Raw genomic sequence first — 16,036 nt, 5'->3', positions numbered from 1 at the left:
GACTGATTGTTGTTGGGGTGGGGTGTGGTGGGGTGGGGGGCACTAAGGCACAACTCTGGTGGTCAGATCAATGTTTCCAGTAGAGATCACACATACACACTCTGTACACAGTGTGATTGATTGTTAAAGACCGTGAGATTTTATGCAGGATGTCAAGGAGCTAGGCATTAGCAAAGTGCTAAGTAACATGACATTCTTACGTTAGATTCTACAGTTTCCATTTTTAAGATTTGACACCTGAAATACAAAATCTCAAAAAAAAAAAAAAGTTGCTGGAAGAAAAACATTTTTACTGCTAACATGCGAAGCTATGAATAGATTTGTAATCGTGATGCATTAAAACGGACGTCTCTACGATAAATACTCCCAAAATCCTATTGCGCAACATTTAAGACTTGATTTTTCCAGTGTTTGGTGGAAAGGTGAGCATTTGGATTTGTCTACTCTAATATAACAAGATCAACTGGTAGCTACTGCTCACTTGCGTATCCCCCCACTCTCGCTTATATCAGAATGCAAGCAATTGAAGGAATAAGACACTTACTATGAATGTTGACTTCAACAAATAATGAACCCTGAAACAAGTAAGTAAAGAGCCATGTCTCTCCCCAGAGATTTCAAAATAGCATCCTGGTAAACTGTCATTTTGAAATCGCATTTTGCTTCTTGAAAGAGCACCAAAATCCACGCCATCCATCCATCTACCGCTCATCCGGAGCCGGGTCACGGAGGTAGCAGCCTAAGCAGAGCAGCCCAGACTTCTCTCCCACCGGTCACCTCCACCAGCTCTTCCGGGGGAATACTGAGGCGTTCTCAGGCCAGCCGAGAGATCTAACCTCTTCAGCGTGTCCTGGGTCTGCCCCGGGGTCTCCTCCCGGTGGGGCATGCCCAGAAAACCTCCCTTGGGAGGCGTCCAGGGGGCATCCTAACAAGGTGCCCAAACCACCTCAACTGACTCCTTTCGATGTGGAGGAGCAACGGTTCTAGAGTCTCCCGAATGACCAAGCTTCTCACCCTGTCTTTAAAAGAGAGCCCAGCCACCCTGTGGAGAAAACTCATTTCTACTGCTTTTATCCGCAATCTCATTCTTTCGGTCACTACCCATAGCTCGTGACCATAGGTGAGAGTGGGAATGCAGATGGACCAGTAAATTGAGAGCTTTGCCTTTTGGCTCAGCTCTCTCTTTACTACAACAGACCGGTTTAGCGTCCGCATCACTGCTGACACTGCCCCGATCCTTCTGTCCAACTCCCGCTCCCCCTTACTCTCATTCGTGAACAAAACCCCGAGATACTTAAACTCCTCCACTTTAGGTAGCAACTCCACCCTGACCTGGAGTAGGCACTCCACCTGTTTCCGGCTGAGTGCCATGGCCACAGACTTGGAGGTGCTGATCCTCATCCCAGCCGCTTCGCACTCGGCTGCAAACCGTCCCAGCGCATGCTGTAAGTCACAGATTGATGAAGCCAACAGGACCACATCATCCACAAAAAGCAGAGACATGATCCTGATGCTACCAAACCAGACACCCTCCGCCCCTTGGCTGTGCCTAGAAATTCTGTCCATAAAAAAAAAAAAAAAAAAACAACTTATGAACAGAACCGGTGACAAAGGACAGCCTTGATGGAGTCCAACATGCACCGGGAACGAGTCCAACTTACTGCCAGCAATGCGAACCAAACTCCTGCTTCGGTCATCCAGGAACCGAATGGCCTGCAGTAGTGGGCCCTGAACCCCATACTCCCGAAGCACCCCCACAGGGCACCACAAGGGACATGGTCATTAGCCTTCTCCAGGTCCACAAAACATGTAGACCGATTGGGCAAACTCCCATGCACCCTCCAGTACCCTTGCAAGGGTAAAGAGCTGGTCCAGTGTTCCACGACCAGGATGAAAACCGCATTGTTCCTCCTGAATCCGAGGTTCGACTATTGACTGGACTCTCGTCTCCAGCACCCTAGCATAGGCTTCCCCAGGGAGGCTGAGAAGTTTGATCCCCCTATAGTTGGAACACACTCTCCGGTCCCCCTTTTTAAAAAGGGGGACTACCACCCCAGTCTGCCAATCCAGAGGCACTGTCCCCAACGTTGTGTGGAGGTCGAAGAGGCGTTTCAGCCAAGACAGCCCAACAACATCCAGTGCCTTCAGGATCTCAGGACAAATCTCATCCACCCCCGGAGCCTGGCCACCGAGGAGCTTTTTAACCACCTCGACAACCTCAGCCCCTGTGATAGGCGAATCCTCCCAAGCACCCTCAGACTCTGCGTCCTCCTCGGACAACATGAAGGTGGGATTGAGGAGATCCTCAAAGTATTCCTTCCACCGTTGGATGATGTCCCCAGTTGAGGTCAACAGCACTCCATCCTCACTGTAAACAGTAGGGACAGAGCACTGTTTTCCTTTCCTGAGCTGCCGGATGGTTTGCCAGAATCTCTTCGAGGCCGACCGAAAGTCATGGCCTCTCTGAACTCCTCCCACACCCGAGTTTTTGCTTCAGTGACTGCCAGAGCCGCATTCCACTTGGCCCGTCGGTATCTGTCAGCTGCCTCTGGAGACCCACAGGCTAACCAATCCCGATAGGACTTACCACAGGTGTCCACCAGCGGGTTCGGGGATTACCGCCATGACAGGCACCAATAACCTTGCAGCCACAGCTCTGCAAGGCTGCCTCAGCAATGGAGGTGTGGAACATGGTCCACTCGGACTCAATGTCCCTATCCTCCCCCGGTCTGCAGTTGAAGCTCTGCCGGATGAGACAGTTGAAGATCCGACAGACAGGAGCCTCTGCCAGACGTTCCCAGCATACCCTCACTACTCGTTTGGGCCTGTCCGGTCTCCTCCCCCACCATCTGATCCAGCTCACCACCAGGTAGTGATCAGTTGACAGCTCTGCTCCTCTCTTCACCCGAGTGTCCAAGACATACGGTCGGAGATCAAATGAAAACAACTACAAAAGTCAATCATCGATCTGCGGCCTACAGTGTCCTCGTGCCACGTGCACTTATGGACACCATTATGCTCGAACATGGTGTTTGTTATGGCCAAATCGTGCATGGCACAAAAGTCCAACAACTGAACACCACTCGGGCTCAGATCAGGAAGGCCGTTCCACCCAATCACACCCCTCCAGGTCTCACTGTCATTGCCCATATGAGCATTGAAGTCTCCCAGTAAAACAATGGAGTCCCCTCATGGTGCACTGTCTAGCACCCCACTCAAGGACTCCAAGAAGGCCGGATACTCTGAACTACCATTTGGCACATAAGCGCAAATGATAGTCAGCGACCGTTCCCCAACCCGCAGGCACAGGGAAACGACCCTCTCATTCACTGAGAGAACTCTGATGTTAGCGCGCCAAACTGGGGGGCTACCAATAGCCCCATCCCTGCCCGGCGCTGCTCACCCTTGGCAACTCCAGCATAGAAGAGAGTCCAACCCCTCTCCAAGAAATTGGTTCCAGAGCCCAAGCTACGCATTGAGGTGAGCCCAACTATATCTAGCCGGTACCGCTCAACCTCACGCACAAGCTCAGGCTCCTTTCCCACCAGAGAGGTGGCATTCCATGGATATAGACACCCCACGGATATAGGCCCGACCACCAGGCATTTGCCGACGAGCCCCTCCCCCAGGCCTGGCTCCAGGGTGGGGCCCTGGTATCCCTGGTCCGGGCGAGAATACTCAGATAGCCATTTTTAATTTCATAAGGGTCCTTTTTGAACCACTCTTCATCTGGCCTCTCATCGAGGACCTGTTTGCCTTGGGAGACCCTACCAATTGCCCTGACAACATAACTCCTAGGCACTCAAACCCCTCCACCACGTTAAGGTGGCAATTCAAAGAATTTTGTAAATACATTCAGTCGGTAAACAGGAAGTCGATGTGTGACAGACCTGAAAACGGTATACACGGTATAGAACCCCAAGCTGAAGCTCGATACCAAATATCAAGCAGTTGTGATTTGTAGTTGTTGAGAAAAATGTTACAAAAAATTTTGTAAATCCACGCTGTGTGTTTCGGAAATGCATTCAGTCAGTAAAGAGGAAGTTGATGTGCAACAGACCTGAAAACGGTACACACGGTATAGAACCCCAAGCTGAAGTTTGGTACCAAGTGGCGATGATTTGTGGTTGCTGAGAAAAAGGGTGTTTTGGACGGAGATACGGACGGACTGAGGTAAACCAGTATACCCCCTCCTTTGGAGCAGGGGTATAAATATCTTACTAATAAGAATAAGACGAAAACACCTTTTGATGTTATCCTAAATCAAGCACTCGTGCGAGCATTAAGCAGCAAAACCAAACCGTCCATATGTTGTGTCCGACCCTTCATAAAAACAGACTAGGAAGAGCAAATTAGTGATTATGGCACCGCTGAAATGCTTCCTGGCTGCACAGGACGTGTGCGCGCGCGCGCGTATTATTAGGATGAAAGGTCAGGGACACCAAAACCAGCAAATAGCCACACACCCTGAAGCCTCCTTCCTGTGGGCCATATGTGAGCTGACCTCAGCACCACCTCAGGACTCAAAAACGTGACTGCGCTCAGAGTCCGGAGTCACTGAGACCTCGCCACTATCGCTGTTGATACGACTTTAAAATATAAAACAGATTGCGCAGTGATGCAAATGCAACAAAAATGGTGCTCGTGCAGGGTTTCGGATTCTTTGAACAGGGATGAGCTAACAATATAATATACCTTTTCCATCTCTGGAACTCCAGGTCATCGTTATACACTGTCACTATCAGTAAAAGGCTCGGGTTAATATCTTCACCCTTTTCTGAATGTTCAGCGAGCTAGCTAATATACTCCCAGGTTTATTTACGTTAAACGAGAGTGTCACACATTACCAGTCTCCTGCTCTGTGTTTTTTAATAATTTCAGGAAATCCAGCTAGTACCATCTCGTGTCTCTCCAGAGTGTGAGAGGCTCACAAACAGAACTGTAAGTCCGTCAGCAAGTCCACAGAACCCACCAATCCCATTTTAAATCAAGCTAATGTCTCTGTTTCCAGGACGGGCGTAACTCGTCTGCGAGGCTTCCTTCCCAAGCGTCCGCTAATTTCCACAAGGCCGCGAGGCCGTCTGAGAGACAAAGGATGCTCTTTTCGCAAAGTGTGTAATGATTCGCACACCCAAAAGCAGCAGGAAGTAAAAGACAGAACGTAACAGGGAGAGAAATTCTTCCTGTTCTGAAAACATACAGACATGGAATGGATTTGATCTGAAGGGTCGAGGGTGTAGATGTTTAGAGATCTTGTAGGTGGTTTTTCGAGGGTGTAATATATACACTCGCAGGCATGAAACACACACAAACAATCAAGAGCAGATGGTGTGACAAGGCGGCAACATGTCTACACCATCATTAAATCTTTATATAGCGGTTCACGTCGCTAAAACACTCAAACAAATCTGAAATTTCTTCCTCTTGCACGTTCCTACGTTATGTTTCAGCTACGATTTGTCCCGAATCGGGGAAGGAAAAAAAAAAAAAAATCACAGGATCGCTTTGCTTGAATGTGGAGTTTCACGCTTTTCCAGCAAGCGAGCATACAACATTTTTTTTTTTTTTTGCAAGACTGATAAAGGATTCTGTAGTTCCTCTCTGTGTGCGTGTTTGTGTGTGTGTGGCTTTGAAGTGGCAGCTGTTCCTTTCTAACAGACCTTCAATAGAGCAGAGCTCTTCAGTCAATCACACAGCAGCCTGGAACAGAAATAAACCACACACTGCAATTTAGGAGGACTTATGCGAGCGCTGCTGTCACTGCGAACACCATGACACACGCTCGCACGTGCGAGCCGCAGACGTTTCAGCGACAGTCCTCCAGAAGAACTCTGGGTATCTTTTAAAGCAGGGGGACATGGATAGCACGCCACTGTGTATGGAAATGAATACACACAGACAGCTCGTGTCACATTTGTCACAATTATCAGCATCTCTCGTGCATCTAATAGCGCAAACATTTGCACTTTAAAACACTACTGATTTATGGCCTTTTACTGCTGAACTAGATTCACACTACTGTAATAATTTTTCGGACGTTCTCGACTGCTTTGGACTTTTTGACTTCTTTTCATACAAATTTTGCTCAATCATGAATTTTAGATTTCAACATCATCATAAAGACAGATGGATAACACACACTGAAGTAAAATTCTCGCCCCTAATTTCTGAAAAATAAATTATACTGAGCTTCACTATTACGCCTGTACGTATAGTATGTAGTATACAATAAGTAGCAGCATGTAGTTTGTAATATGTAAACATATGTATTATATAGCATGTAATGTATTGTGTATTGTGCAGTGTGAAGTGTGAAATAATGAGTATGCAGGTTTCGTATACACAAGTATGCAATGTGTTATGTAATATATGGTAGTAGGTAATGTGTAGTAGGAAGCAGCAAGTAGTACAGTGGTGCTTGAAAGTTTGTGAACCTTTTAGAATTTTCTATATTTCTGCATAAATACGACCTAAAACATCATCAGATTTTCACACAAGTCCTAAAAGTAGATAAAGAGAACCCAGTTAAACAAATGAGACAAAAATATTATACTTGGTCATTTATTTATTGAGGAAAACGATCCAAATGTTACACATCTGTGAGTGGCAAAAGTATGTGAACCCTTGCTTTCAGGATCTGGTGTGACCCCCTTGTGCAGCAATAACTGTAACTAAACGTTTGCGGTAACTGTTGATCAGTCCTGCACACCGGCTTGGAGGAATTTTAGCCCGTTCCTCCGTACAGAACAGCTTCAACTCTGGGATGTTGGTGGGTTTCCTCACATGAACTGCTCGCTTCAGGTCCTTCCACAACATTTCCATTGGATTAAGGTCAGGACTTTGACTTGGCCATTCCAAAACATTCACTTTATTCTTCTTTAACCATTCTTTGGTAGAACGACTTGTGTGCTTAGGGTCGTTGTCTTGCTGCATGACCCACCTTCTCTTGAGATTCAGTTCATGGACAGATGTCCTGACATTTTCCTTTAGAATTCGCTGGTATAATTCAGAATTCATTGTTCCATCAATGATGGCAAGCCGTCCTGGCCCAGATGCAGCAAAACAGGACCAAACCATGATACTACCACCACCATGTTTCACAGATGGGATAAGGTTCTTATGCTGTGGGGGCGCCGTGGCTCAGTCGACTAAGGCACCATACCATAAATCCAGGGACCCGGGTTCAATTCCGACCCGAGGTCATTTCCCGATCCCTCCCCATCTCTCTCTCCAGCTCATTTCCTGTCTCTACACTGTCCTAGCCAATAAAGGTGAAAAAAGCCCAAAAAAAATCTTTAAAAAAAAAAAAAAAAGGTTCTTATGCTGGAATGCAGTGTTTTCCTTTCTCCAAACAGAACGCTTCTCATTTCAAGCAAAAGTTCTATTTTGGATTCATCCGTCCACAAAACATTTTTCCAATAGCCTTCTGGCTTGTCCATGTGATCTTTAGCAAACTGCAGACGAGCAGCAATGTTCTTTTTGGAGAGCAGTGGCTTTCTCCTTGCAACCCTGCCATGCACACCATTGTTGCTCAGTGTTCTCCTGATGGTGGATTCATGAACATTAGCCAATGTGAGAGAAGCCTTCAGTTGCTTAGAAGTTACCCTGGGGTCCTTGGTGACCTCACCAACTATTACACGCCTCGCTCTTGGAGTGATCTTGGTTGGTCGACCACTCCTGGGGAGGGGAACAATGGTCTTGAATTTCCTCCATTTGTACACAATCTGTCTGACTGTGGATTGGTGGAGTCCAAACTCTTCAGAGATGGTTTTGCAACCTTTTCCAGCCTGATGAGCATCAACAACGCTTTTTCGGAGGTCCTCAGAAATCTCCTTTGTTCGTGCCATGATACACTTCCACAAACATGTGTTGTGAAGATCAGACTTTGATAGATCCCTGTTCTTTAAATAAAACAGGGTGCCCACTCACACCTGATTGTCATCCCATTGATTGAAAACACCTGACTCGAATTTCACCTTCAAATTAACTGCTAATCCTAGACGTTCACATACTTTTGCCACTCACAGATATGTAACATTGGATCATTTTCCTCAATAAATAAATGACCAAGTATAATATTTTTGTCTCATTTGTTTAACTGGGTTCTCTTTATCTACTTTTAGGACTTGTGTGAAAATCTGATGATGTTTTAGGTCATATTTATGCACAAATATAGAAAATTCTAAAGGGCTCGCAAACTTTCAAGCACCACTGTATGTAGTGCGTGTTCAGTATGGAGTCGTATGTAATGTTCAGTATGTAGTATACAGTGTGCAATATGTAGTATGGATTGTGGAGTATACAGTATGTAATATACAGCATGCATTAGTATATGTAGTGTGTAGTATGTAACATGTATAGTATAAAGTAATATGTAGTATACAGTCTCATATGTAGTATGCATTATATGAATAGTAATGAAGTAATATGTATTGTGTAGTATACAGTCTGTAATATGTAGTATGTATTGATATGAATATATGGTATGTATTGTGTAGTATGCAGTAACATAGCATGTATGAGTATGTAGTATGTAATATGTAGCATGTATTAATATGAATATGTAGTATGCATTGTGTAGTATGCAGTATGTAGTCTGTAGTATGCATCAATATGAAGTAATATGTAGTGTGTAGAGTGCATTATAGTATTACAGTGGTGTGCATGTGTGCTCTGTATAATGTGTGTATCTCTTTGGGCTGACTCCGTGACGAGCTGTACAACACACACAGCTTTATTACAGCCCATCACACGTGGAACACAGGAAGTAATGCAGGTGAGCCGCGAGATTAGCGTGCGTTTGCCATGTTTATTAGCGACCCCGAGTGTTTGATGTGCTGACAGTGCGGTGTAAATGAACTGCAGATAGACAGAGACACAATGACGGGATGGAGCACTCGCTTCCTGAGCTGCGGGATGGAGGGGTGAAGTGAAAGGAGAGGGGGGGAGAGGGAGAGAAAACACACTCCGGCACAAGGCACTTGCACCAACATGTGGGAAAGGTGGAGCACCAGAGCACCCTGCCACTTCCTGTCAAACAGCTGGCCGTCCACAAGGACTTCCTGCCAGCCGCTGAATCAACAGATGGAGGTCAGGGGTGTGTGTGTGTTCGTTCCTCCAAGATGAAGTAGCTGTGACGATGTCATCAGCTTCAAGAATAAAAAGTGGGAGATTTTTTAAAAAATTGAGAGAAAGGTAGAGATAACGTCACAAAGCAAGGAATTAATGAAATAATGAGAGAGATGGACAGACATATGGATTTAAGGTAGGGCAACGAAAATGATAGAGAGAAACAGACCCAGAAATGGACAGATATTAGACACACAGGTGGACAGACAGACCAAGAAAGAGACAGACTGACCAGCTGAGAAACGGACAGACTGACCAGTTCCCGAGGTAAGAACGGTTCCTCTTGTCTGGTCACTAACAGTGAGACGGTCTCTCCCTGTTTGGTGCTGCGCAACATTGCAACCAGTTCCTCCTGTCTGTAACCGCTGATCTCCACTCCGTTTACCTACGCGCGCACACGCGCACACACACACACACACACAGTGTCATGCTTATTTACTCAAATGTCAGCTGCAACATGTTTATATGAAATGAAACTCATCCGAAAATCTTGACCTGAAGGATAGAATGAAGGGAGAGAGGGAGGGAGGGAGGGAGGGAGGAAGGAAGGATAGAATGAAGGGAGGATGGATGAAGGGAGGGAGGGAGGATAGATGAAGGGAGGAAGGATGGATGGAGGGAGGGAGGATGGATGGATGGATGGATGGATGAAGGGAGGGAGGAAGGAAGAATGGATGAAGGGAGGGAGGAAGGAAGGATGGATGAAGGGAGGGGAGGAAGGAAGGATGGATGAAGGGAGGGGGGAAGGAAGGATGGATGAAGGAAGGAAGGATGGATGGATGAAGGGAGGGATGAAGGAAGGAAGGATGGATGGATGGATGAAGGGAGGGATGAAGGAAGGAAGGATGGATGGATGGAGGGAGGGAGGGAGGAAGGAAGGAAGGAAGGAAGGAAGGAAGGAAGGAAGGATGGATGAAGGAAGGATGGATGAAGGGAGGAAGGAAGGATGGATGAAGGGAGGAAGGAAGGAAGGAAGGAAGGAAGGAAGGAAGGATGAAGGGAGGAAGGAAGGAGGAAGGGAGGGAGGGAGGATGGAGGGAGGGAGCAAGGATGGATGGAGGGAGGGAGGATGGATGAAAGGAGGGAGGATGGATGAAGGGAGGGAGGCAGGATGGAAGGGAGGATGAATGGAAGGAAGGACGGATAGAATGAAGGGAGGGAGGAAGGAAGGATCGAAAGGAAGGATGAATGGATACAAGGATGGAACAAAGGAAGGAAGGAAGGAAGGTATAGAATGAAGGGAGGGAGGATGTGTTTCTCTATTTCCTTCCAACAAGAAACAGAAACATGCAGACAAGTAGATAAAAAGATAAATAAATAGAAAGAAGAAATGAACAAAAAAAAAACAAAGGGAAAAAAAGAGAGACTGATAAATCTAAGTAAGTAATAAAAGAGGCCTGAAGACTGTTCCCAGCTGATGGAGGTGAAGAAACAGGTGAACACCTGGAGGATGCGGTCCCCAGACTGCAGGCGCCCGTCTCTCACAGCAGCGCCACGGGGCAGGATGCTCTTCACCAGGATGGGTCCAGGCCCGTGAACGGCAGAGTCTCTGGTCACCACGGTGAAGCCGAGACCTTCCGGACCTGCGGGACGCAACACAACACACTGCTGGTGCTGTCAGGAAATAACTTTCCAGTTACATTCAAAACTTAGTTCCTGACACCACCACGCAAACTGCCAACGCTAACAATGTTTTATTTCATGAAAGAACGACAGCAGATACAAAAGCAGCTGCTCCCTCGCTCACTCAAAGTTAACCGGGGAAAAAACAAACAAACCTAGCTTCCTGAGAAACCGCGCATCGGAAAGTGCTACAAAAAGCTGCCTCGGTACAAAGACGACTCGTAAAGGCACGCGGACTGTTGGTGCTGTGAGCCGCCATTTTGAGTCCGAGTTCTGTTCTGAGGGAAACTTTTCTTTCATGAAGCCACTTTTTTTTCTCCATCTCTTATGATTTTCTCTCGTATCGCTGTGACCTGGCCTTGTGCAAAACGAGGACACGCCTTTAACGTGTCCGTGACCCGGCAGGCGTCCGAGAGCTGGACCACAGAACCCCGGTGCGTTTAGGGAACGGGAGCGTGTCGGCTCTCCTCAAAACCTCGCTAATAAACGCTTCCTTGTGAGGATTACGCGAGTCTGAGCTTTAATTTCACACGCCAGCACGTCACTCAGTGAAGGGAGGTGGATGGAGGGAGAGACAGAAGAGGAGGAACAGCAGGAGGAGAGAGACACGGCGAGGAAGGCACAAATACGGTGATGAGTGGGACTCCGCCCTCTTCACGTGTGCACGTGATTATTGAAGCTCACAGTCTCTCTCTCTCTCTCTCTCGCTCTGTGCCCCCCACCCCACCCCACCCAGTCACGACTGAAAGATGTTACGCCGGATAGAAAGAGCTCCAGCATACTAAAGACGGCAAATGATGAAATCCCGTCTCCGAACAGAGCATCTGACTGACTCTCATTAAAGTTTAACACCTGGAGCAGCTGTCAATCACAGGAGAGGAGGAGTGGAGAGAAAGAAACAATATGAAAAGAAAAGAGAATGCCACAGGAGATGAGAAAAGACTTGACAAAAGAAATCAAAAAAGAAAACAGATGACAAATAAGGAAAAAAAAAAATCAGAGACATGACCAAAAAAAAGAGCAAATAAAATGAGAGGAATAAAAATTCCAAAAAGAAAGAGAACATGGCATAAAAAAAGAGGAAAGAAAATCTAAAGAGGAGAAAATAAAGGAGTAAAAAACAAAGAAGAGAGACGCAAGGAAAAAAAAAGCTCAAAAAGACCACACACACTGACACGATGTGAGAACAGACAGACAGACAGACGGAGAGATGCGAGGGTCACCTTTTGTTAAATTGATCATCTTCCTGCCGCTTTTCTTATTAGCGTTTGCTAGCGCTATAAAGGCGGGGTTTACTGTCGAGGCGGGGCTTTCGCTGCGACTCCTGGGTGTAGGAGAGGCACTGACGGGAGGAGGCGGGGTCTGCTCGCGACGCTCCACTACGATGGGGCTGCGTCTCACAGCGGGCTCCTCTTTCGGAGGCGGCGTCCAAGAGGAGGCGGAGGAAGGGGCGGGGTCAGAGGGCTTGACCTCAACTTTGCGAAGCATTAAGGGACTCTTCGGTTTGGGGACGGCGGTGTGGGCGGAGTCAAAGCCACTGAATATCTGGCTGATGAGGCTCTTCTCGTACTGGAGCTTGTTGGACACGGGGAGGACCTCCAACCGCACGAGGGAGGACGCCATGGCCTGACGAAACATCTCCTGAGACCTGCACGGGGAAAAACAGTCAGGAGCGAAGAGGAGCGGGAAGAGAACAGGAGAAAAAGAATGAGGAGAACTTTCACATCTTTCACTCTCAGTATTAGAATAAAAGAATCAATAGTTCGCTTTTTAATGATTTGATAAACGTTTAAAAATTCAAAACCCCTCTCTCTCTCTCTCTCTCCCCCAATCCCTGCAAGTCTCTCTCAACCTCACTCCCCCAATCCCCATGTCTGTCTGTCTCTCTCTCTCCATGTCTCCGTCTCTACCTCACTCCCCCAATCCCCATACGTCTCTCTACCTCTCTCACTCCCCATCCCCATGTCTCACTCTCTCTACCTCACTCCCCCAATCCCCGTGTCTCTCTCTCTCTCATCCCCCTAATCCCTGTCTCTCTGTCTACCTCTCTCCCCAATCCCCGTATGTCTCTCTCTGTCTACCTCTCTCCCCAATCCCCGTATGTCTCTCTGTCTACCTCTCTCCCCAATCCCTGTATGTCTCTCTCCCCCAATCCCTGTGTCTCTCTCTCTATCCCCCAACCCTCATATGTCTCTCTCTACCTCACTCCCTCAATCCCCATGTCTCGCTCTCTCTCTACCCATCTCATTCTCTCTCCCCAATCCGTGTCTCTCTCTCCCCATCTCTCTCTCTCCCCAATCCCCACGTGTGTCTCTCCCCAATCCCCACGTGTCTCTCTCTCTCTCTCTCTCTCCAATCCCCACGTGTCGCTCTCTCTCTCTCTCTCCCCCAATCCCCATGTCTCTCTCTCCCCAATCCCCGTGTCTCTCTCTCTACATCCCTCTCTCCCAATCTCTGAATGCCTGTCACTCTACCCATCTCTCTCTCCACCCCAATCCCTGTGTCTCTCTCGCTCTCCCCAATCCCTGTCCCTCTACATCCCTCTCTCTACATCCCTCTCTCCCCCAATCCCCATGTCTCTTTCTCTCCCCAATCCCCATATGTCTCTCTCTACCCATCTCTCTCCCCCAATCCCCATGTCTCCCTCTCTCTCCCATCTCTCTCTACATCCCTCTCTCTCCCCCATCTCTCTCTACATCCCTCTCTCTCCCCCAATCCCCGCATGTCTCTCTTTACCCATCTCTCTCCCCAATCCCCACCTGTCTCTCTTTACCCATCTCTCTCCCTCAATCCCCACGTCTCTCTCTACCCATCTCTCTCCCCCAATCCCCGCATGCCTGTCTCTACCCATCTCTCTCCCCCAATCCCCACATGTCTCTCTCTCTCCCCAATCCCCATGTCTCCCCCTCTCTCCCCCAATCCCCATGTCTCCCCCTCTCTCCCCCAATCCCCATGTCTCCCCCTCTCTCCCCCAATCCCCATGTCTCCCCCTCTCTCCCCCAATCCCCACGTCTCTCTCTACCATCTCTCCCCAATCCCCATGTCTCCCTCTACCCATCTCTCTCCCTCAAACCTTGCAAGTCTCTCTCTCCCCATGTCTCTCCCCAATCCCCATGTCTCCCTCTCTCTCCCCCAAGCCCCATGTCTGTGTTTACCCATCTGTCTCCCCAATCCCCGTGTCTCTCTCTCTCTCTCCCTCAAACCTTGCAAGTCTCTCTCTCCCCATGTCTCTCCCCAATCCCCATGTCTCCCTCTCTCTCCCGCAAGCCCCATGTCTGTGTTTACCCATCTGTCTCCCCAATCCCCGTGTCTCTCTCTCTCTCCCTCAAACCTTGCAAGTCCCTCTCTCCCCATGTCTCTCCCCAATCCCCATGTCTCTCTCTCTCTCTCTCTCTCTCTCCCATCTCTCTCTATATACCTCTCTCCCCCAATCCCCATGTCTCTCTCTACCCACCTCTCTCCCCCAATCCCCATGTCTCTCTCTCTCTCTACCTCTCTCCCCCAATCCCCATGTCTCTCTCTACCCACCTCTCTCCCCCAATCCCCATGTCTCTCTCAACCCATCTCTCTCCCCCAATCCCCATGTCTCCCTCTACCCATCTCTCTCCCCCAATCCCTATGTCTCCCTCTACCCATCTCTCTCCCCCAATCCCCATGTCTCTCTCTACCCATCTCTCTCCCCCAATCCCCATGTCTCTCTCTACCCATCTCTCTCCCCCAATCCCCAGGTCTCTCTCTACCCATCTCTCTCCCCCAATCCCCAGGTCTCTCTCTACCCATCTCTCTCCCCCAATCCCCATGTCTCTCTCTACCCATCTCTCTCCCCCAATCCCCAGGTCTCTCTCTACCCATCTCTCTCCCCCAATCCCCAGGTCTCCCTCTCTCTCTCCCAATCCCCGTGTCTGTCTTTACCCATCTGTCTCCCCAATCCCCATGTCTCTCTCTACCTCTCCCCAATCCCCATGTCTCCCTCTCTCTCTCCCCAATCCCCGTATGTCTCTCTCTACCTCTCTCCCCCAATCCCCATGTCTCCCTCTACCCATCTCTCTCCCTCAAACCTTGCAAGTCTCTCTCGCCCCATGTCTCTCCCCAATCCCCATGTCTCCCTCTCTCTCCCTCAAGCCCCATGTCTGTGTTTACCCATCTGTCTCCCAAATCCCCGTGTCTCTCTCTCTCCCTCAAACCTTGCAAGTCTCTCTCTCCCCATGTCTCTCCCCAATCCCCATGTCTCTCTCTCTCTCCCTCCCATCTCTCTCTCTATCCCTCTCTCTCCCCCAATCCCCATGTCTCTCTCTACCCACCTCTCTCCCCCAATCCCCATGTCTCTCTCGACCCATCTCTCTCCCCCAATCCCCATGTCTCCCTCTACCCATCTCTCTCCCCCAATCCCTACATCTCCCTCTACCCATCTCTCTCCCCCAATCCCCATGTCTCCCTCTACACATCTCTCTCCCCCAATCCCCATGTCTCTCTCTATCCATCTCTCTCCCCCAATCCCCAGGTCTCTCTCTACCCATCTCTCTCCCCCAATCCCCATGTCTCTCTCTATCCATCTCTCTCCCCCAATCCCCATGTCTCTCTCTACCCATCTCTCTCCCCCAATCCCCAGGTCTCCCTCTCTCTCTCCCAATCCCCATGTCTCCCTCTCTCTCTCCCAATCCCCATGTCTCTCTCTACCTCTCCCCAATCCCCATGTCTCTCTCTACCCATCTCTCTCCCCCAATCCCCAGGTCTCCCTCTCTCTCTCCCAATCCCCATGTCTCCCTCTCTCTCTCCCAATCCCCATGTCTCTCTCTACCTCTCCCCAATCCCCATGTCTCTCTCTCTCTACCTCTTCCCAATCCCCGTGTCTCTCTCTCTCTCTCCCCCAAACCTTGCAAGTCTCTCTCTCCCCATCTCTCTCCCCCAAACCTTGCAAGTCTCTCTCTCCCCCATCTCTCTCCCCCAATCCCCGTGTCTCTCTCTCTCCCCAATCCCCATCTCTCTCTCTCCCCCAATCCCCGTCTCTCTCTCTCTCTCTCCCAATCCCCGTCTCTCTCCCCCAATCCGTGTCCCTTTCTCTCCCCCAATCCCCGTCTCTCTCCCCAATCCCCGTCTCTCTTCCCCAATCCGTGTCCCTTTCTCTCCCCCAATCCCCGTCTCTCTCCCCCAATCCCCGTCTCTCTCCCCCAATCCCCGTCTCTCTTCCCCAATCCGTGTCCCTTTCTCTCCCCCAATCCCCGTCTCTCTCCCCCAATCCCCGTCTCTCTCCCCCAATCCCCGTCTCTCTCCCCCAATCCCCGTC

General features: G+C 49.0%; 1 protein-coding gene across 4 annotated transcripts in view; it reads right to left on the bottom strand.

Annotated features, from left to right (window-relative positions):
- pard3ba (par-3 family cell polarity regulator beta a) overlaps nucleotides 1–16,036 on the bottom strand; it is a 251,789-nt gene that overhangs the window by 115,689 nt on the left and 120,064 nt on the right. For all 4 annotated transcript variants that reach the window (XM_060898493.1, XM_060898494.1, XM_060898496.1 and 1 more), the window contains 3 exons: nucleotides 11,976–12,400; nucleotides 10,573–10,712; nucleotides 9,386–9,514 (listed from right to left, as the gene is read on the bottom strand). In XM_060898493.1, coding sequence (XP_060754476.1) covers nucleotides 9,386–9,514; nucleotides 10,573–10,712; nucleotides 11,976–12,400 — 694 coding nt within the window. The remainder of the gene's footprint in view (nucleotides 1–9,385; nucleotides 9,515–10,572; nucleotides 10,713–11,975; nucleotides 12,401–16,036) is intronic.

Source organism: Neoarius graeffei, chromosome 18 (assembly GCF_027579695.1).
Source record: "Neoarius graeffei isolate fNeoGra1 chromosome 18, fNeoGra1.pri, whole genome shotgun sequence".
Lineage (NCBI taxonomy): Eukaryota > Metazoa > Chordata > Actinopteri > Siluriformes > Ariidae > Neoarius > Neoarius graeffei.
Note: the sequence above shows the minus strand (reverse complement) of the source record. Positions and strands in the feature narration are given on the sequence as shown.